The following is a 22,826-nucleotide window of genomic DNA, read 5'->3' on the forward strand; positions in this document are numbered from 1 at the left end:
CCTCCCACCACCGGGTGTGTCCACATGTCATACCTTACATTAGTGGGTTTTCGATATAATAATAACATCCTTGCAGCATCATCAGTAGTGAGCAGATGTTTAAAAAGTGACAATCATACTTACAATTCAATCAACAAATAATATCCAGATAGTTTGTTACGAAAACATTTCTAGTATTTGATTTGATTTTAGACTCAGAGAAGAAATAGTGAGCAGAATATTGAACCTTTACTGCTATTATACTGTATTTTTCCTTCATACGCTTGGTCAACAATTAGTCAGGGATTAGGGACATCGACTTTATGTTTGTTAGGCTGTGGAATAGCTACAGCTTTCCTTTGCTCCGCTTTGTGGGTGTAGCGTCACATCTTTCACACCCATCTATCTCTTTCTTTCCTCTCCGCTTCATCTCCAGAAGTGTTTGTTTACAGTACATCAGGGAGCATCAGCGGACTCACTCTCCATCTCTCTCCACCTCCCTCTAATTCTCACTCTCCTCCATCTCTGTAACAGAAAGACCACCCCTCAGGGCACCTTATTCATCCCTGCCACAATGTTTACAGAAAACACACAAAGGACTTCACGGTGCTTCAAATCAGCCATAGAGAAGGGTAGAAGGGCAGGAGAGCTTTGCCCTGTTCTGGCCAATGCTCACGCAGCGAACTGAGGCACAAACGGCATCGCCATGATTTTTACATTCCAGCATTTTGCCTTAGGCCCCGTTGAAGATAGAATTCATAACACAGCTCGCGGGGAGCAGAGACAACCTCTCAGCGTGTTTACACAGAGTTCCAGCATACCACACAAGCAGCTTTAAAAAACTGCACTCTTCCAGATACAGGGAGATGTGATGCTTGGCTTGTCATGCGAGGGTTGAGTGAGGTAAGGAGTCTGAAAAAAAAACCCTGGATCTTAAGGCCACAAGAAAAGACTCCTTGTTTCAGATCCAGCGTTAAATTGAGCTCATCGAATTTAATACATGAATATCCTGAACAAATAAACTCAGATGATAAAGTGCTTCAAAATAATGTAATCTGATTGGGTGACACCAGTTTGTAAGATTTAAATGGGGTAAATTATCATTCTGTTTGAAAGGATCAGTGGTGGAATGTAACTAAGTACAATTACTCAAGCACTCTATTTAAGTACAAATTTGATATGAGTATTTACTCCACAATATTTGTTTAGTTTTTAGTTACTTTTTAGATTAGATTAGAACATATATACCGTATATAAAGTGATGATAATACTTGTATCCTCTTACTTAAGTATGGCTTTGGATGCAGGACTTTTACATGTAGTGGAGTATTTTCACAGTGTAGCACTTTCACTTCAAGATTTTTAGTTTAAAACATTCAAATATTTACTAAAATAATAAAAGAATAATGTAAAAAATTGAGTTTGACATTGCGTCAAAGTCGTCTAAATATTGTGTTGCGATATCTAGGGAGGTTAGCATGCTAACCAGCTAGCCACACTTTGAACCTCAAGAGGTGATAGTCTGTGATAGCTGTTAGCAAACCACACCAAGACATCCCCTGTGCTCCCAGCTGCAAGTCCGCGAATTAGAGTCAGCTGATACGACCACTAGCAGCGCTGTTAACTAAACCTACTAAAGGCTAACGGCAGCTACAGGTAGCAGCAGTTAGCGGTTACTCTAGTGGTATACTGCCCCCTATTTGCTTGGAGTATTCATTCAATAGGTAGCCAGTTCTTATATATTTCACCTTAACTTCAAGCAACTTTATGTAGACCATTACAAGACTCTATACCATAAAAATGATCTTGAAGCTGTTGTTTTACGGTAAAAAAGTTACATAACGTTGCTTTACGTAAAGGATCTGATTACTTCTTTCACCACTGGTTTACAGCAAACGAATCAAGGCTAAGTCCAGTTTCGATGCTGCCTGAGGTCAGTCTAAAAATACCTGAAAATAATGGGACATTTGGACGAACAAAAATCTGAGGGCACAAAGGGAGAAACATGGAAAATTACAGTTTAATAACATGGCAACGCTAATGCCTATGATCCCTGAATATATGACAGCAGTCATTATTCATGCAGCACTGTTATACCAGTAGGTCTGGCAGACTGCACAGTGATTTCCCAGGCCTCGGTCTATTAAGTGGAGTGCCCAGAGGCTTGATAAGTGATTAAGGTCAAATGATGGTCTCAATCTTGGCTCTGAGATTATGATGAGACCTGTAGTGAGCTATGCGGTGTGTTGTCCATATGACAGATTGTATACGTCAACACACTGGTATAAACAAGCTGAAAGATACAGAAGAAAAAACCTCATCTCGTCTATGATTAAAATGCCATATATATGAAGCGCTCATGCCGCGTAATCCCAATGCAACTACCAGTGAGGTCTACTTTTAGACCTGCAGGGTTGCACATCCTTTATAGAACAAGAGAACAAAGACGTTTTCAAAACATTTGTGGGAGTGCAGGGCCAAAATGCTGACACCCACTTGCAAGATGGATGGTTTTAGCTCTTACCGAGAGATCTTTTCCTGCCCACTTGCATTCATCTCTCCTGGTGGGAGAAGCTGGCCAAGGGATCTGCAACACAAACACAGTTCCCGTGCACGTTAGAGAAGAATCGCCCCCCAACCCTCAGAATCAATTTAACAGAGTGAGTCGATACAGCTACGGCTCGCGCGCATGCATGTGTATATATGAGGGTTGAAGGGGTCACAATGCGATTTGTTCTCCACTTTGTTTCAGTTTACTCCATTATTCATCCAGGTGTGCGGAGAGCAGCTAACATGCCTGGCACAGCGTGTGATCGTGTGCGACAGGCCTGGTCTGAAATATGCATGAGGCACTTTTCTGTAGAAACAGAAAAGAAAGTCCCGAGATACCTGAGCTCCTGACTGGCACTCTGGATGAAGAGGCACACTCAAGGCAGATATTAAAGTCGGTCGGAAACACAAACAGACTCGCAGTCGTCATAAATGGATAATGGAGGAAAACCGGCAGACAGACTGACTGGAAATCAAACTATGGTTTTACCTGTGCATAGTCTCTGCTGACATTGAGGAGGTTAAAAGAGAAGATGTGGTCCTTGGCTCCCACCACGAGCCTCCCTTTCTCCTCGTCCAACAGGAAGGTGTGGTAAGCCGAACTGTTGGCCAGGCCTTCGAATGTCACAAGGTTGTTCGACTCCAGCATTTCTGCAGGGAAAAGTGGAAGGAAAAGTGATGATCAGCATAATATGATGATCACTTTGTGCAAATCGCAGTTGGCAGCATGAAATTAAAAGAAAAACTCCGTCAGGTTGAAACTTCTTTCAGTTACTTTGTTAAATTTCCAGCAGGCTTGTCAGAAGACGCAGACGCAGTTTTAGAGAGCTTTCAATATTTCCAACCACCCAGAGTTTTCCTTGACCACGGGTTCACCTCTCCATTCACTAGTCTAGTTACAGTTTAAGGATCACTGCTTCATGCCCTGAGGGAACGCTGAATACATTAAAAGATGTTACTTTTTTTCTTTTGGCTGCATCTCTAATAGACTGGTCTGCTTCTTCTTTCTGTCAGAGCCCCGTTCACTGCTCGTTTTATGTGTTTTTATTCGACGTGTAAATGTTGTGTTTGTGTTCCAACAGATTCCACTCCCTTTAGGAGAAACTAGAAATTGCACAGCTTTGCCAAGCAAGGCAACTGACAGTTAGTGACAAACCATTGCCAAGCCAAATTGGACTGGGCAGGTAATGCCAGCGCTGGGAGCCAGTGATCAGACTGTCTGCGCGGGGATGTGACCTTGACCAGAGCAGCCGAGCCAAGCACAACTCGGTACACTCGCTGTGGAAAACAGGGCGGAATATGTCATGTCATATGACTGCGCTAATATGTCATAGTCCAAACTGCAGGATTACTCTAAACCACATCGGCTATTAGGACACGTTACTATGGGCTACGGCTCACGTTTTGCAGTGTAATGCAACGGTCTGCCAAGTCTGGCAACGAAGCGACATTTGCTTTCACAGCGGAAAGCCGAACTTGTCACAAACAGACATTGAGGATCTCATTACCGTAACGACCTCTAAAGGTGGCATTATGGCAACGGCATTATCACACCTTTTGTGTAACATGTGCACACACACACATTCATGCCCCGTCCTTCTCACATTTTGTTCTCACCCGCAAAGTCTAACCACACTGTGACCCCCTCCCATTGACCACCCACACAAAAGGGTGGAGAGTTATGGAACAGAGGAAGACTGGTGCCATTGGTGCTCTCTCTCTCTCTCTCTCTCTCTGTCTCTCTCTCTTCGTCACTCTCTCACTCTTTCTCGGGGAGTAAATAACAAATATGTTCATGAATGTTTTAGCAAGGAGAATGCCCCCTCTCTGAAGTGTGTCAGAACCCGAGAGAATGAGAGGACAAAAGCTGAAGCCGGTTTAAGAGAAAAGAAAATTGGAGAAGAGAGGGCATCGCGCCGACGGCTTTTTACTCATCCATTAAGTCTCACATTTTAGCAGGAAATCCCACGTTAAAAGCACGGGTCAAGAAAGTTGTCCAACAAAACTTTGGGAGATGTAATCCCAGACACGTTAAAGATGTGAATGTAAATTTAATATATGGCTGTAGGCCGCTTGTGTGTGGTGACATGAGAGAGCAGATCAATAAAAAAAAGAGGAGTAGTCGAAGTGGCAGGAGTTATGTCGACTACAACATCTGGAGAGGACAACATGTTGTGTGGCATTCAACATGTTTCATTATTTACAATTCATGAATTATAAAACCTTCATAATAAAAATGTAATTTGTGAATAGCATAAATAATATGGAAATATCCATTACATGCATATTGAAATCATTGTTGTTGCATAAATGCTAATCAAATCCATGTTGTGTATTTTAGTCTAGTTTTATTGTTTTGTTTTGACTCTTGAGGCCAGTGTGCTGGCAACAATAGCCATTAACAGGACGTGAAAAAAACAAAAGGTTATGAGATAAATGGAAAAAACAAATAATCTGGACTGGAGAAAGGAAAAATCGTTAAAAGGTGAGGAAACACAGCTGTGGCAGAGAAAGGAAAAAATAGAGACCCTCTTGGCTCCAGTTACAAACTTCCTCGACTCCTTACATTTTGCCTCGGGCACTCACAACCTTTTTTTTTCTCCATGCATGTACATGTGAATGCCTCGTTCACATGGACACTACTGTACACACAGGACGGTCACATACAATGGGTCGACACCCTGTTTTTATTTTCATTGTCTTGGTGATTTAGTTGGTTTCCTTTGCCTCAGCGCTGATCGGGACAGTCTCATACTGTAAATATGAAATCATGGCTCTCCACTTCAAAGTCCTCCGAGAAGTTGACATCTTAACTTGACTTAATGAGTCCACGAGGATTTGAAAGTATTCTTGAAGTCGTAAAGGAACAGATCTCAGATGGTTCCCAGTCCTGGTTCCAAAACAAAAGCAGCCAAAAAGTGGCGAAGACGTACAATTCAAGCCAGAGCAGTTACACAATTTTAATTAGGATTTAATAAAGACTTCCAGATATTTACTGTCTTGACTGGTATCAAGTGTTTTTATGTCCCTGTAAAAGTTTTGCTGAAATTGAAACCAGCTACAGATGATCACTCTGTTTGTGTTTTATTAGTTAAATCATCTCGGTATAATAGTAATTTAATTTTACGAAGGGATTATTGGGCTGCACATAACACAGACGCTGTCTTGAGCCCGGAAAGAAGCTCAAGGTCATAAAAAGTTGCAGTAAAAGTATAGCTCGGCCCGGCCCAAAGCTGTGTCCCAGATTTATGTTCCTCCGTAGCCTTGGTGATCAATCATTAGCGGATCCACTGTAAGCCCTTCGCTGACAGAACAATAACACCCACCTGCTACCTCTGACCCTTTTTCACCTGCACCAGTGTGTGGGAGGGAAAGACGAAGACAGAGAGAAGCCATCCTCCACATGTAATATTTTTCACTTGTGTTCCAGAACTAGGAAATACTTTTGTTTTTGCATATTACAACAAATTCCTTCCTACTACCTGACACGCAGCAGGGTAATGATTCACACAAAAATACACACTGATGAAAAATATATAGATATATACATTTTTATATACATATATGTATATAAAAATAAAAATAATACAATACAAACACTGTTTCTGTGTTATTTGTATGTAATCTGTTTATATAAAGGAAACAATTAATCGCCCACGGTATTAAACCCTTGTTTTATAAACAGCAAAGTGTCAAGGAGCGGTAGGGAAACTGCACAGACATGATGACTGCACTTCACTTCTCCTCAAACCACATCCCTGTGTGAGAGAATGGAGAACAGCATCGCCACATCCACCCACCATACACACACACACTCACACACACACACACACACACACCACACACACAAAACTGTCTATGGGAGTAGTGTCCATGGCAACAGACCATTCAACAGAGACTACTGCTAAGTTATTAAAAGCTATTCATCCAGAGACAGATACTCTATGGGTATTGTGCGTGGATCGGTGTGTGTGTGTGTGTTTACGGAGCATGTGTGTTATTGGAAAGTAACAGGATGTTTCCGCGCTACGCCAGAGGTGGTAACATATACATGTCTGAACTGGTGTCCCCTCTGGTTAAATATACAATGAGTTGACACCCAGTGCATTTAAAGCAACACCTGCAACTTCAGACCAATAACCTAAGTTGTTTTTTTTCCTTTTTTTTTTTTTCTTTCTGCAAAGGGGGCTTGATACGAGCTCGGCAACAAAGTTGTCACCGTAATAATCTGGTTTAATATTGTGCTTGCGTGGCTTTATTAAAAAGAGACACAGACACTTTCACACGGACAAACAAACCTGGCAGACGGAAAAAACAGATGCGGAGGCAAATGTGTGGCCAGTAACAGGTGTCAGCTGCTGCCCTGCCATATTTCACAAATTTTATCTTTTACCCCAAAACTGTTGAAGTCAGCCTGTCAAGAATCCCGCAAAAGTCACTTTTTAACAGCTGTTTTTCTTGTTTTTTTTCTGCCCACTTTCTCCTTCACATCCCTTTCATCCAAAACCAATTTTATTCTATCCTTCCTTTGTTTCTATTTCAATCCCACTCCCTTTTCCTCCCTCACCACTACTACATTCTGTAACAATGAATTTGTGAGTGAAGGACGGAGAGAGCAGAGGAGCGAGAGGAAGCAAAAAAAAAATGGAAAGTGAGAGAGAAAGAGGAATAGAGAGAAAGTGAGAGATAAGGGGGCAGATGGAATGGATGCAAAGAATCAACAGTCCCATGTGAGAACGATAAAAATAAACTCTTTTAGCCTACATTCTCCGCATCTTTCTCTCTTTCTCTCTCCCGACTGGAGGGCACACAGAGTGTTATCTAAGTGCTTCCTAAGAAAAAAGCAGAAACACTTCCTAACAATAACCCACGTGTGGCCCGCACTGTATGGGAACACTGATCTCTGGCCCCGGTTCAGTTCTCATGACTTAATGTGTGATTGCACACTGACAAAACACAAAGTATCACTGCGTCACTTGAAGTGAAGACAGGCACTGATTCATCCATGCCTGGGGGGCAAACAGCACAAAGCCTCATCAGTCGAGTAATTTGTTCAGTGTCAAGTAGAAATTCTAGGAAAAAGCCTTCTTAACATATTGGAGGAATATCGGTCTGTCAATTTTTGTGCACTGCATGAATGAAAGTGTATACTGAAGATATCTGTGCACTTTTCATTAAATAAAGTTAGTGTCACACATTCTGAGTTACATATTTTGGGCTGGGCAATAGTCCAATTTTGATATGTATCATCGCATTGTGATTACATGGTTCAACTGATTACAATGGTTACTGTTTGACGAAATCCTGTCATCCGTGTCCTTTTGGTTGGTCGGTTGGTTTGTCAGCAGGATTACACAAAAACTACAGAATGGAATTGCATGAAACTTGGATGGATGATGAGTCTCGACCCAGAATCGAGCCCATTAACTGTTGGTGTGATTTTTGTTAATTGCTAAAAGAAGAAAAGTTGCGTGGACGAAAGAAATTAGGCATATTTAGGTGGGTGGTATCTATGAGTGGGTACAATCTAATAAAAAAATTCAAAATGAAAATCAGGATCTTTAGTATGTTTTTTAAATGTACTAGTTCAGGCGTCACTGAATTAAAGGAGACTGTTTTATCAAACTGTGCCTGTTTGACAGCCAATAGCCACGGGCACTGGAGATTACGTAAGCAGACGTAATCAGTGAATAAGTGAATTTATTCTTCAGAGCATCTTACTTTGCAGCTGGTACAGATGTGACTAAGTCAAATGACTACAACAATTCCTGCTGGAGATAGAGTCAAACAAAAACCAAACACTGCTGAACAAATCTTAAACATGCCTCCATTTGGAGGGGAACAGACTATCCAGAACCCGAGAAAGCCTCCAGAGTGTATAAGATACCTTCCCATGACCATTCAGGGCCGTTCAGAGTTTATACTGTACACACCCCGAGAAACCCAACTCCGCTCCGAAGATTCTTAACGTGCTTATGGATTAAAAGTCTTTAAGAGAACTCCTCCGTTCTCCAGCACTGATGTAGAAGTCGATTCACTACAGAATGAAAACGAGAACAACACAAACACACAAGCAGCTGACTGCATGACTACTCGAAGGAGAATTTTGTGGGTAATGAAACCACCGACTGTAGTTTCAATTTTTCAAATTCTCGTTTTATTTCTTGGTATTCGACAGTTAAGATGTTAGTTGGGCTGCTGAGAATCCATTTGCCCGTATGTGTGTTTGGATATGTGTGTGTGCTTGGGTGCAAGCCCTTGGCTCTGCTCAGGAAAGGGGTGGACAGGTCAAAAAGAAGGAGTACTTTTGGCAGTACACCCATATCCTATAAAACTAAAGCACCCTCTCTTCTCTTCCTCGGACAGTAAACAACATGTGCTCTACTTCTTGTGGCCCATAAACTTGCAAACCATATGGATATCTGTTTACTCCCCTGAGGATACCTCTGACCCCAGGGGTGTGAATCGATCTCATATCAGTTATGCCGAGTATAACATGGGGTTTACTGTAAACTCACGGCCTCCCAGTGCCTCATCATCACCTAGTCACTTAATTGTTGATACAGTTGGACCTTAGCTCATGTTTAGGTAGCCATGGGGTACCATTGTTATCTTTCCCCCTACTCCATTGCCCTTCTGCCCCTCGACCCTCACTTTCAAAAGATCTGCTGGAATCTCCTGGGGTTTAGCGGGGAGGTGTGTGTGTGTGTGTGTGTGTGTGTGTGTGTGTGTGTGGTGGTTGGTCAGAGAAGTTGGTATGTATGCTTCAGAGCGCCTAACTGTGTTCATACTGTGGGGGAGCAGGCTGCTGGTCAGACTCGCGCTTTCGAGATAAACACCTCCCTGCTGAGTTCATAAGACTTAAGTCTTCGGTAGATTCAAAAACATGTGGGTGTGTGTGGATGCCTGCACCCACACAGACGCATCCATGTGGACCGATTTTCCCAGTATTCCCAACGACCTGCAGGGGTCAGAGTTCCTTCACCTCCCAGTCCCATGCGTCACTGATCAGACGATCTGTGCTCAGGACTCGGCGACTTCTCAGGCTGTCTAGGCAGGTACCGCTCTGTGAATCATCTGATTTCTTCCTCCCCACAAGTAAATCTGAGCCTGCTTCACCTATCAACAGGGGTAATAAATAATTTATATGGTGATATAAATGATTCATAATGCAATAATCCCATGTCACTTGCCAAATGGGACCTACAGTGGATAATGTTTGATGAAATTCTACAGTATTATGTGAATAATATTTCCACCACGTTGCAGGCATGGAAATGATACCTGCTCACTATCATAAGCCAAGGATGGTGCCAGATATTGTCCCCACCGGGCAAAATGTGAATGAGCTCTAATGGAAAAATTCAATGTGGAGATGGCAGCCAAATAACCAAGCTGGCCGGGCTGCTACCTGAAGGCCTGACGTCTAATAGAGATATAACTGCATGGGCGTGTTTCGCCAAACTGACAGCATGTTGTTTTAAGTGACTGATATGCTCACAGGTATCATTAGCTATCTACAGATGGCTATGTGTGTGTGTGTGCGCACGCACATGTGTGTGTGTGTACGCGCATGCTTGTGTGTGTATAATTATGGATCTCCCAGCACTGAGCGAGAAGCATTTCTCTTTGGGAAAGCCATCTGCTGAAACAGACCTGCACCATTCATCCTGAGCATAATTACCGTGCAGGAAAAAAGCGGAGCGGAAAAATGACATCCAGGAGGAAAAAAAAAGAAAGGAAGGGAGAGAGGGATGAATGACGCTCAACTGCCAGGGAGTCCATGTCTGGCACCACTTTTCATCGAAAAACTGACAACAGCAGTTGATCAAAAGACAGACGGAGCGACAGGAAGAGAGCGTGCATCAGAGACAGACTTCTGTAACGGACACTCAGGAACACTTCCTCTGATTTGGCAAGAGTTACTTTCCTAAATACCACTAAACAGGTCTCTTCTTGGCATAACAGCACATGTGGTGAAATATTAATTATCACTAATTGCTATTTATAAGTCCCAGCTGATTGTTTCACTGAACAATTTTCTAAACACTGCCGCAAGGCTTCCACGAGAAAAACAATTTTTTTCTTATTTTCCAGCTAAAGTGGATGAAAATGGAATATAAATACAAAATCCGGACGACTTTTCTGCAATACTGAATGAACATGAAACGGGAACTTGCACTGACATGCAAATTTTTCACACATCACATCACACAATTACAGCATACAGCTGATAAGCTGTCAAGCTTGACAAGTCTTGTAAAAAAAAAATCTTTCAACAATGTTTACTTTGTTTTTTTTTTACAGGTGCCTCTCACAGGGATATCGAGGATCTCACGGTTACAACTTCTTTTCTAGTCAGCACTGCTTGTCTCATCATTACAGTACACCATATTTGGTTTGGGGATTTTAATCTGCATGATCAAGAAGCAAAGCTGCAGGCAGTGAAGAGCTGAATCATTTAGGACATTTATGACAGATAATACAAATCCAAGGAACTCACCTTTATAGGAGAGTTTTAGCCGGGGGACGTTGTTCTTGGTCTGTTGGGCTGCGCTGCCCTCCGTCCTGAGCAGAACCACCCCACACAGCAGCATAACGCTGCCCCAGAGAGAGCCCATGGTCCTGGGGCAATAGAGGCCAGTGAGGTCCTTTTAAGTGCACGCCTCCAGAGCGGTCAGTCTCAGATCTAATAGAAGAAATGTTCCTGCTGTCCAGCGATTACGAATAAATGCTGGTGGGTCAGTCAAGGCTGGTTCTCAGCAGGGCTCGTCCCCTGCCAAATCAAAAAACTCTTTCCTGCTCCAGGGGTCAAAAGCCAAAATTAGAGTCCAAGTCCAGGGGAGACGGAACCTGCAAAGCAGAGTTGGGGGTTATGGGTCAATGTCACTGCAAGTGAGCCTTCAACACCAGTAAGTCCAAGGTAAACCTGACCAATCTAAGCACACATGAGAGATCTTCACCACGCTAAACTGTGGGAAGAGTGCGAGGGTACGACTGCCATAGTTTTGTCCTTTTACCCGACCGGCGTGCAGCTCTGTCTAAGCAGCCATCCACATTGCCGCTGAGTCTCTACCTTCAGCTAAAGACAGAAAAACAGGTCCAGTTTGTTTCAGCTGTTAATCCAGTGTGCTTGGTAAGCACAATCTGCACTGACTCTCTCTCTCTCTCTCACACTGTTTTTTTTCTATCTACCTCTCTCCCTCTCTACTTAACACTGCTCTGGACTAGTTCAGCCCCACTCAGCGCAGCTCCTGCCCTGTCCCCACAGCACAAGGCACACAGTGCAACTGAGAACAGCTGAGGCAGACAGCATATTCAGAGTGAGAGAGAGAGAGAGAGAGAGAGAGAGAGAGAGAGAGGGAGGGAAGGATTAAGAAAAGAGAGTGCAGTGTAGGTGGAAGAGAGGGTGAGAGAGAGCATAGAAAGCATGAGAGAAAAGAAAACAGTGAAAGCAAGAGTAGTAGGAGTAGAAGAGGTTAGAGCAAGGCAAGAGGTTAGTGGGAAAACAGGAAAATACAGCGGAGTATGAAAGCAGCACATTCGGAGGGAGCTCAGTCGAGTAAAAATTGCAGATTTAGTACGTTAAGTAAAGATGAGACCCTAAAATATAGCGCAGTATTTAGATTTACAATTTTTACTATTAACAAAATAGAGGGACACATTAAAGCAGCACAATTTTAAATGCATTTTTACAGTTTTTAATTTATATACGGATATTAAAATTTGCTACTGGTAATATTTTTTAAGTCAGCTGAATAGTAGGAGTAGAAAGAAGTATACACTTATCCAACACACTACTTCATAAATTAATCACTCACTGATCATACATATATACACATATATTACAACCATACATGTACATATATATACCCACACATCACATACATACCCTAAGTACTATATATATATATATATATATATATATATAAAAAATACAGGATAAACAAACACATTTTACACAGATGCCCATTAGATATCAGATAAAGTTTTCCCGGTTAAGGAAGCCAGACAGTGAGACTGCAAAGAGACTTACAATTGCATGCTATTTAACTGGCTCCCTCTCAATGTAAAACATCAAGCTATCTACTTCACCTGAGTCCAATGGATTAGTGGTGAAGCTGCCATTACAGTGTTGTAGCTATGCTATGGAACTATCTGAACAAAAGACAAATACATCTTGTCCATCTCTTTAGTGATGGCGCCACTGGAGTTTTAAAAAACATCACATGGGTGAACACAGGAGTTCCCAGAATGAGGTAACATTAAAGCTTAACCTAATTTTCAAGCTAAACGGTGTGGCAAATGTCTTGAGCTCAAGTCCCGAGAACTGAACATCATTTCCAGGATGAGATACAGAACAGTACGTTTACCAAATTTGGGCGCTTGACATGAACATGAAGAATACAAACTCTTACACAGATCTCCGTTTAAGCTGCTATTGGTGGAAAACCTGTTCCACAAAAATAATCCAAAAATAATAGCGTTACAAAAAACATTACAAGACTAGCTTAACAATTTGTTAATAGTCACTTAAGCATAAAGGCAGATTGATTGGGCATTTATTAGCTCCTCCATCATCGTCTGAAGGGGAGTTCCCTGTCTATTCTCTTAAACCATCCCAAATGAGATGTCAATCTCGCTCCACACAGCAGAGCCTCGGTGAGCTGATTCCTCCTCGTGGTGAATGATAATGACTTTAGTGGCAATGGTGTGGTTAAGACCTCTAACAGGCTGTATCCATCTGGATAAAGAGCCATCAGACAGTGGGAGGAGAGCTGAACTAATCCTGTAGTGAGTGGATGGGCCTCACGGTTATGCTAATGTGAGCTGGCGCTTGGAGGTTCCAGCGAGAACACTGGAGACTATGGGGAACAAGTGTCACGCCACAGACTCCGCTTCCCAAACAGACTGGATTAGGGGCTGGAATAGACAGATCCTTTTCTTTGCTATGTGGGATTGGCAGTGTTGACGTACCAGTTCATTATTCCGGGGATCATGTAACACAATCTGCCATAACTAAGGCCAGACGGAGCGATTGTTTGAGGTGAATTAGGAGTGAATGGCCCACTTGAGAATGTTACCCCACACTTCTACTGGCCGTACTCCCTGCATGTTGATAACTGGCAAAGTGTTTTCATGCTAAGTGGATAACAGCATGTTAAGTGGATAACAGCAGCTATAGCATTCTTGTGCTGTATGTGGCATCAATAATGCCATCTCAAGCTCTCGGCTGAAGTACTGTCACTTATGATTCTGTTTGATTCTTATCAAAAGATTCATATGCAGACTTGACAATCAGCTGTTAAATCCTCTTGGCCCCTCCTCAAAGAGGAAAAAGGCGGTGGTGAGAATGTCCCAGTTCCTGACATAGGCGATGTATTCATAGGCTCCAACTCAAGAGTTCTCCACTCATCCACTCAACCCCACTGAACCCTCTCAATTCACATCTTATTCTAACTCTCCCTAACTTTTTTTCTCTTGATCTTTTTCATTTCTCCTCTTAACTGTGGCTCTTTATTGTCCCTCAAAAATCTTGTTTTTTTTCTGACTGGCTTGGAGACAAGTTCTGTGCATATTCAAACTTTTCTTTAGCTTTATTCTGTTGTTGTATAGTTTCCTTCTTTGCTTCTCAGCTCAGCCATGGTTAAAAAATATACTGAATAACAGTGGTCCAATGTGAAGAAGGGCACGTCCTTGACTATGGCCCAATCCCAATACACCCCCCACCCCTACCACTTAGCCCTACTTCTCTCACTCTGTTTTGCGCGTTCACGTTCAGGGGTAGGTTGTCTCGATTCTTGATGGGATTGAGGGGTGAGACATAGTGGTAAGGTTACATGGCCCTTCCAACTGAGGGTTATGAGAACTGTGTTGTTTCACTGTATTATGGTTCTATTCTTGATAACAAGCAATAAACAAACATGATCAGTTTGCTGATGTCTCAGAAGCCAACTAGCTGGCTAGCTAACCATACATTTTTATTGCTGATTTGTGCACGACTGTCCCGCATTCTGGCCTATTTCAGTGCTGGGTTAGAGTTGCTGTAGTTGGTACCACTCCTCTGATATCAGTGCAGACTGGCAGGGTCGGGGCGCGGGTGGCGAATGTTAGCCTACAAAGCAACGCTAACATTAGTGGCCAGTGAAGAAGCAGGGTTCCTTTTTAATTGATGACGTGGTTGATGGCATGAAGTCTTGAATTAATTGCGAGCCTCCATGCTTTTCTGTCTCCACATATGGAGCACTTGAAAGTGAGGGGGAGGGGTAAAACTTGGAAATGGTATTGGGCCCAAGTGTTGGTTTTTACAGAACTCAAAGGGAGTTTAAAGGAGATCCCCCCCTTCTGAAGCACCAATTCAGCTTTATGGTCCCAAGTCTTCTATTCACTCAGACAGAGGGCTCAGGGTACTCTGACCATCTCAGAGTTAATCAGCTCATGTGTGTGAGTGCAGTAAGAGAGGGGGGATTTCTTTAACTCGTGGAGAGGAATGGTATGTTTGGAAGATGGGCCGATGAGAGCTCTGGAGTAGGAACAGCAGTGGAGGAGATCTGTCAATACCCATTGAAAGGTGGAGCCCCCCATCAGAGTTCATTCAGCCCTCCTTAAACAATGCCCATCCCACCTCACCACACCTCCTGCCAACACGAGTACACCCCCCAACCCTCAGATGTCTCCACACACAAGCTGCTTTCCTCTTCTGCCTCTCTACTGAGCATCACCTACCCCCACTCCACACCAGTACATATATTAACCCCATCTGCTGCCATGTCTCTCCATCCGTCTGCACCTATACCCCACACTGAAAAACTCTTTCCGTCGCTCCTTTCTCCATTTTTCTCCGTTTCATCTTCTCTGACCTCCACCTACAGTACTCTCCACAGGCCTGGGAACATAATCTCCTAAATGAGAGGATTTGGCTCAGCAAAACAAACCACAAGCCCGAGACAAGGAAATTAACCACGTTTGCCGCCCACCTACCCTTTACAATACCAGTCTGCATAGTTCCCCCCTGCGTCCACCCACCCAGCTGTAGTTAAGATTAGCTTTATGACAAGTAGCATTCAGTGATTGGAACAGGCGATGGGGGAAAAAAAGCGTAAAGAGTAAATTTTACTGGTTTGTGTATAGAATAACCTGTTTCGAATGATTTAATAAAGCGGAATAAATTACAATACGAGAATCTAAATACATATATGACATTTTATTCCCATGCCCCAGACGAGATGAGCTATGATGCGGTGACGTGGTTTGCCCCACTACCACCATGGATATTGGGTTGCTGCCTTTGACAGGACTGATATATTGGCACTGCCGTTATTATGGGCATAAAACACACACACACACGCACAGACACACACAAAGCATGCAGTGATGGAAGCCAGCTGTGTGAGCCAGCAGGGCTTGGTATGAAGGAAAAAGAGAAGGCCTTTCTTCACCTTGGGAGCTACTGGAATCAGCTCAAGCCCTCACTAACTTACCCCAGGAGCATCCGGGAGACAATATACAAGAAAAACATATCAGATCCGACCACGCTGCACACTAGCATTACTATTTAGAACATAACATTAGTTGGGACAGAGTAAAACCATACTTGAGTGCATCTTTCGTCGCTGTCATCTAACAAAAGTGTGGAAAAACTCTTCTCCGCTCCGACTCTTCTGTGTAAGCAGGCTCATGAGAGTACGGCATAAATAGACAGTGTGCTGTGCACTATTCATGACTGAATAAACCACACGCTGTTGGTGATTTACTCTTTCTTAATGAAAAATTGATGAAAAATACAGCGAAAATCCTCAGAGTTATGAATAAATTACTGAGAACAGTGCATTGTCGTCAACACCGAAGCAACCCCACCCTTATTGTGACAACCAAGGGGATCTGCGATGGCAAATCTGAGACTGTGCATTGTGCAATGCAGGGAAAAAAACATACATCCTGGAAGCACATTAGACTTTGTAGAGCGCAAATTTCATTTCATTCACAGGATCGCCTCTCTAGGGGACAATATCAGTTTGCCTCAGATGGGCGTTAACAGTGGCTATCGGAAGACACAGCGTCTGCTGTTGGATGTGCTTCAATCTTTCACCAGCCACATGAATTTATCATCATCCATCAATATTTCAACCTTCAGGCTACCTGCTTTTCACCTCTGCAGGGAACAACAAAAACACGGAGCCTCTCTCTGACTCACACTCGGAGATTACACGAACGAGGACAGAGGCTGTGACAGCACCTCTCTTGGTCATGTACTTCTCGAAATAAGGTCAATATGGAAGATAATCAGCAGGTCTTCATTGGTGTATTAAGTAAAGACATCTTTTCAACATGTGATTGTGTTAGATAAGACACAACGTGAACAACAGTGCAGAGAGTTGAAAGGGTGACCTATGAACACAATATTTGTGAGCTGAACTTCTGATGACTTTGTGAAAGGCCTAAAAGTCACATAACAATAATGTAATAGGATTCTTTTTGTTTGCCTTCCTTCCTGGAGGTAGGAGCGCAGGGTCAGCTGTGGTACACTGGCCTGGAGCTGGTAGCGTTCCAGGGCTTTGCTCTTTAGTTCAGCAGCGTGGACTCGTTCCAGGATATCATCTCTAAGCACGTGAAGTTCTAACTTTTCTCACTTATATTAATGATATGTGGAGATAGGCAGAGGTGCTGTGCAGCACCACTTGGCAGACACATTTAATTTCCTTGACAGTCTTTTCCATGCTTATGCCTCTGGAGGAGTTCTCGTCAGAGCGATCTGCTATCGTGGTGAATCAGCTTCTGTTCTAAACTGTATTTGACCCAACCGAGCTTTTATGGTGGGGAGATAAAAACCAGACGTACAGTGCAGCTTAAGTCACGCACCATTTCTGTCTCGGCTATCTATTAATGCATTAACCGAAGAATAATATTAGTACTATTGCTTCCTTAGAAAGAAACCATCACACTTGCTGTACAATCCTGTAAGACTTTTCCAAATATCCTTTCATAAACTGAGTTTGGACAGTGTAAACTGTTCCTCTTACTGAATGGCTTGCTGATGGTTATCTGCATTGATCCAGAAAAATGCTTCCTGTCTAACAAAAATGCAGACACATTTTAGACATATGCGTGCCTTTGTGGCTCTTTCCAAATATATTCAGAAATTCAATGTTATCACACCCAAGCAAGCTCTGTTTTTCTACTACAAACAGGAAGTTACAGCAAATATATAATGTGGCAAAGAAGCAATGCAACAACAGTGAGACCCACACAACTTGTCTGGAAAAATCTATTATAAACCAATGTTTTTTTAGGCTATTCCATCATTAAATCTGTCTTAAAACGTCTGCAGTTTTGCTGATTTACTGCACAAATCAATAAATCATTTGGGAAAAAAACACTTGTGTTTGCAAAGCTGATGTTTCGGGGCAAAGTCTCACTTTCCAGCGAGAGAAAGGACCTTTTAATGACAGAGAAACAGTGTGCGTCTATGTGAATGCGTTTGTATGTGAAGATGGACAAGCTGAAACTCATCACTGATGCTGTTTATTGACCCAGCTCAGAGTGACAGCAGTCTAGACATCACACAGCTCACTTCCTTCACGCTATAACAAACCTATGACCATACACTTCACTTTCTGTCTCTGTCACACTCCTGGTGGTTTACGCCGCAGAACCCCGTGTAGTTCGAGGTGTGAAGAGGAAAAATGTTTGGAAAGAGGGAGGGAAAGAGCCGTAAAGCACTAAACCGTAGCGCAGCATGAAATGGTATACCTTCTGGAAGTAGACATAACAATAACTTCTTCGAGGCAAACGTGACCGACTCAAACCTCTTTTTTCCGCTCATTGCGGGCAGTGGCAGTGGCAAAGTAGTTTCCAAGAACACAGGAGCTACTGTTTCTCCAGTTTAAATCTGCTGATACACTGTTCCTGAGACAGATGCATCTTTCCCTGCTTACACGTCTCTGCCAACTCATACAGAGTCGAGCAATAATAATCAACACTTAATATTTTCTGATGGTTTTGCTCCACGAGAAACAAAAACATGACGGTTTAAAGGGAAACACTTTCACTGTATGACCGTAATTTTACACAAGAGCCAACATGACAAGAAAACTCAGTCGCTGGTCAGTGACTACTGTCATGGTATGCTGGGGCTTATTGGGGGTTAAAGGTTAGAGTTCATTAAAAACCAATACTGAAGACTTGGGATTATACCTCTGCTGAGTCTTTGATCAGAGAAGAAGGGGGTCAGCTAAGAGCCTGTGTCACTCTGGGTTAAGCCTCACCTCTAAGCCTGTAACTCCTGCAGTCTGGTAACAATATCTCTCATCAGTGTCAAGTCAAAAGTTGTTCAAATCACCAACAAAAACTCATAATCAATCAATCTCGCATTGTTTCTTATATGCCGACTTTATGGGTAAGATTTGGTCATGGCAAGCCTAAATCAATGCTGACAGTTACTGTTTTGAATTTTTCTGATATACAGTATATTTGTCTAAACTGCACCAAGGACTACTAAAACCTTAAGTTTGGCATTATAGTCGTCGCCATCTTGTTTTTTTAAGGCCAGGGGTGACCGTATGTTTGGAGGTAGGGTGGATATCCTGGTCTGATCTGACTGAGAGCCCAACGAAAACACCCTGGTAGTGACTCGTCAATCACAAGGTAGCCGCGCCCTAAAGCATACCCTGCTTCATCGTCTGTTTTGTTTCAAATGTAACCATAATTTACTAAATTAATATCATGCTGAATTGAAGAAAACTTGAAACTACCGATTGAGACCATGAACTCATTCCGAAACTGTTTGTTGTGGTAATAAATCAAGCGAGAATTTATTTTCTCATAAGCTTCTTTTTGAAACCAGTGAAGTTGCCTGCTGCTGGCCATTACAAAGAATGCAGGTTTGTGGCACTGAAGCATTCACATTTCAGACCCTGAATGTCTGCACATATTTTATAGTTGCTGATAACAGTTTGATTAAGAGAAGCACAAACTAAATTATTATGTGCGAAAGCTTTTATGCTTTAATTTTTACTTTGATCACTGTTCTTTCCTATTTACAGGTTGTATGTCCTTGTCGTGCTCCTTTGTGCATTTTAATCAAGTCGCTTGCCATTACTGACCCCTAAATGTGCACATCAGCAGTGCCAGTTGAGCCCATAAACATTGTGTGTTCTGACATTTAACGATGGATTAACTGACCTTGTCAATAGCAAGGGGGAGTCTAGGGGAGGGAGGGGCTTGATCGATCGATCTAGGGCGTCTCTTTTAATGGGGTTCCTGGTGTTAAGCTGAGGTCAAACAGAAGGGATCCATGAGCCTCCGTCCTTCCACCAAGATTTATACCTTCAATCAGAACCTTGACTCCGACATAAACCCAATAATTCCCATTCAGCCTTGGACTCTTCTGTCCTCACTGAAAACAATCTACCTCCTCTAAATCACACAGGGCCACAAAAGACTAGGGGGGAGTGAGGTAAAAAGGGAGGACAAAAACATGGATAGCAACAAAAGTGAAGACCGAAAGCACAAAAGGAGAGAAGAAGTTGATGCCATTCAGTTCCATTGATAACAAGGGGCCAGAGGACAGGATCATTCATTACATGATGTTTGTGAGGAAAGGGAAGAATCAGTGTCCACAGGTGAACATCACTCAACTGTGCAAAGCATCTCAGAGTGAGGTCATAACTAACGTGCTGCAGGGCCCGAAGGCTGCATCAGTGCTCTTAACATAACCTGTGAGAAAGAAGCTTCTCGGGTCGTTATTTGTTGCTGCTTTGACAGCGATGAGGCCAAAGAAATGGCTTGGGTTTCAGCCCGCATTGTCCCGTAATAAACCAACAGACGACAACCTCTGGCTGATGCCGCTTCTGTTGCGTCTCCCATTCTTGTTCACACCTCTTTGCCCCTGCTTCCAGCCCGAAGCTCACTCTGCCCTGGGGAGGTTGATAAAACAGCACCAATTCCACACTAATTAGTCAAGAGGAAATTGCACCTCATTTTAGCTTATTGCTGGACACATAGCAGAAATGTGACACGACATGTCTTTCATCCTGCCCTGTCAGCCCAGGTGTTGACTCTTGATTCACCACAGTACTTTCCCATTTTTTCGAGAATAAAGAAACGTATTTATATATTTGCACTAGAATTCATCTTTTGCATTCTTTCCATGTACGACTAACTCCTCGACCCTTCGTTCCACCTCTGTCCTCCCTCAGCCACAGGTATGTCTTCAGACACACGTGCTTCTGTTGCAGTCTTCCAGGTGCAGCTATAAAAATTTTACAAGATATTTAACATCCGGCTCATAAATAATCTTGTGGCAAGTAGCATTTAGGATTAATGTCCAATTTGCATAATGCCTCCTCACAATCTGCGCCTTGCAGCGACAGTGATATTTCATCGATGTAAGCACTTCATTGAAACTTGTTTTTAACGGATCAACTTTCGTGTCACATAAAAAGCATTTATCAAAATGAGTTCCCTGCAGACAAAAACAAGTCATCATGAAAGGACAGTGTGTTTGGTTTCACGTCTAAGTAGAAAGCCTGCATTCCTGTAAGGTAATATACGGCACTCGCTGACTACGAAGAGTTTCTGCTCCAAATTAGGGTTGGGAGGACCCCAAGAAAGAGAAGGGGGGTATTATTGTATGACCCCCTTAGCTAAAGTATCAATAACTGCCGGGCTTGTCACGGTCGAGTGAGAAAGGCTGTTACCTGGAGCGAAGAGAGAAACAACACATATCCGTCTTTCAATCTCTGATTACAGCGCTGATAGCCAGCACCCCACACTGAAGTAATGTCAATACTGGGCAGGCACGAAGAGAACAGAAGAGAAGAGAAACTTGCAGCATCCTCTAATGTGAAAATATGTGGGGAAAACGGTCCAGCTGTCCAATTAAGCAGAAGCTCCAACCCAGAAACTCATGCCCAGGAAGGAACCCTTGGCCCTGCTCTCAGTACCCAGTGTATCACGCCACATTAGTCAGGGACCGGTCTCTGCCAAGGCATCAAACACAACACAGCCACTGCTCTCCAAGTCTAAAAATCTCATTCATCCACTCTTCCTTTCCCTAATCCCTTTAACTCATCCTCATCCAAGCCTTATGTTCTTCTGCTTGGGTGCCTCATCACGGCGCCCATAGATGTATAGTCTTAAGTGACCCATGGGTGAAGGAAGATGAAGGCAGCCACTGTTACAGTGAGCGGACACATTCTGGTAATGCTGCTGATTGAATACAAACACAAACAAAGGAACTCAGCAAACCATCCCAACATGCGCAGTCACTCTATTTCTGTCTGTGCCACCCTTGACCTCTGTGTTCAGAGTCTCTGCCTCGCCGCCCGTGATCACAGAGGGTTACAGTGCCAAACCTGCCATCTCCAATTATACCGCCGTGCTCTGCAGCTTTCATCTCTCCGTCCGATCGGGAAACATCGCATACATGCATCAATTTGTTTTCATCATTACGATGGATCTATTGAATTTGACTACTCTGGGTGTTGTAAACATGGATTTAAATGATTCTTAATGAGGGCTCAGTTTTCTAATCTACTTCTACTGGAGGCGGCAGTTGCTCAGTCCATAGGGTGGACCAGCCATTACAGAAGTGGACTGGTAGCTAGAGCCACCTTGCAAGGCAGCTGAATTCGCAAGATCAAGATAGCATGTGATCTCCCAAAACCCTTTGGCTAGCTGTGCGCTTGCGGCCCAACACACAGTGGTAACACTAATCAGCGCCCTTAGATGATTTACTGGCAGCTATAGGCGAGGTTTAGATGTGACGACAAGCAAGATAAGCGACCGCTCATTTGAAAACAGCAATAGTGGCACCTCAAGAGGTTAGCGTAGCTTCTATAGCAATTGGTTATATCAGAAGTGATGAGTGTATTTCATTGAAAGATGACCAAAGAATGACTCTGAAAGCTTTTCTCCAAAACATGTCTGGTTCTTTTCTCGACTGGCTCCAGGAAGGGTCTGTATAAAATCACCAATCAGAGTGAAAATTCAGGATGAAATGAAATAGGACAAAACAAGTAATCATTAATTCTGGCTTACAGAGTTCACCATTTTAAGTTTCCACTAGCTATAAAGCCACCTTCGTGTGAATAACCACTCTGTTTTAAAAACACGGCAATCTCTCCACCATTAATGATGTGCTTTCTTTCGGAGATGCATTACAAAGTAGCCCGGTGCCAAACCTCGTACCACTGCTGAATATTTTGCCGTGTTTGTTTAAAACAATCAAATTGAGTGGAAAAAAAGGGACACACTGAACTTCATCGCTCTGAATATGTAACAAAGCATAATTGAGA

General features: G+C 43.0%; 1 protein-coding gene across 5 annotated transcripts in view; it reads right to left on the bottom strand.

Moving 5' to 3' along the window:
• sema3ab (sema domain, immunoglobulin domain (Ig), short basic domain, secreted, (semaphorin) 3Ab) overlaps positions 1–22,826 on the bottom strand; it is a 67,999-nt gene that overhangs the window by 14,573 nt on the left and 30,600 nt on the right. For 4 of the 5 annotated variants that reach the window (XM_084363416.1, XM_084363415.1, XM_084363414.1 and 1 more), the window contains 3 exons: positions 11,033–11,382; positions 3,020–3,180; positions 2,504–2,566 (listed from right to left, as the gene is read on the bottom strand). In XM_084363416.1, coding sequence (XP_084219542.1) covers positions 2,504–2,566; positions 3,020–3,180; positions 11,033–11,150 — 342 coding nt within the window. In that variant the 5' untranslated portion in view covers positions 11,151–11,382. Of the gene's footprint in view, positions 1–2,503; positions 2,567–3,019; positions 3,181–11,032; positions 11,793–22,826 lie in introns of those variants that run through there. The other variant, XM_084363413.1, reaches the window with a different exon arrangement.

This window comes from Pagrus pagrus (genome assembly GCF_965226575.1).
Source record: "Pagrus pagrus genome assembly, chromosome: 10".
NCBI classification, from domain to species: Eukaryota; Metazoa; Chordata; class Actinopteri; order Spariformes; family Sparidae; genus Pagrus; species Pagrus pagrus.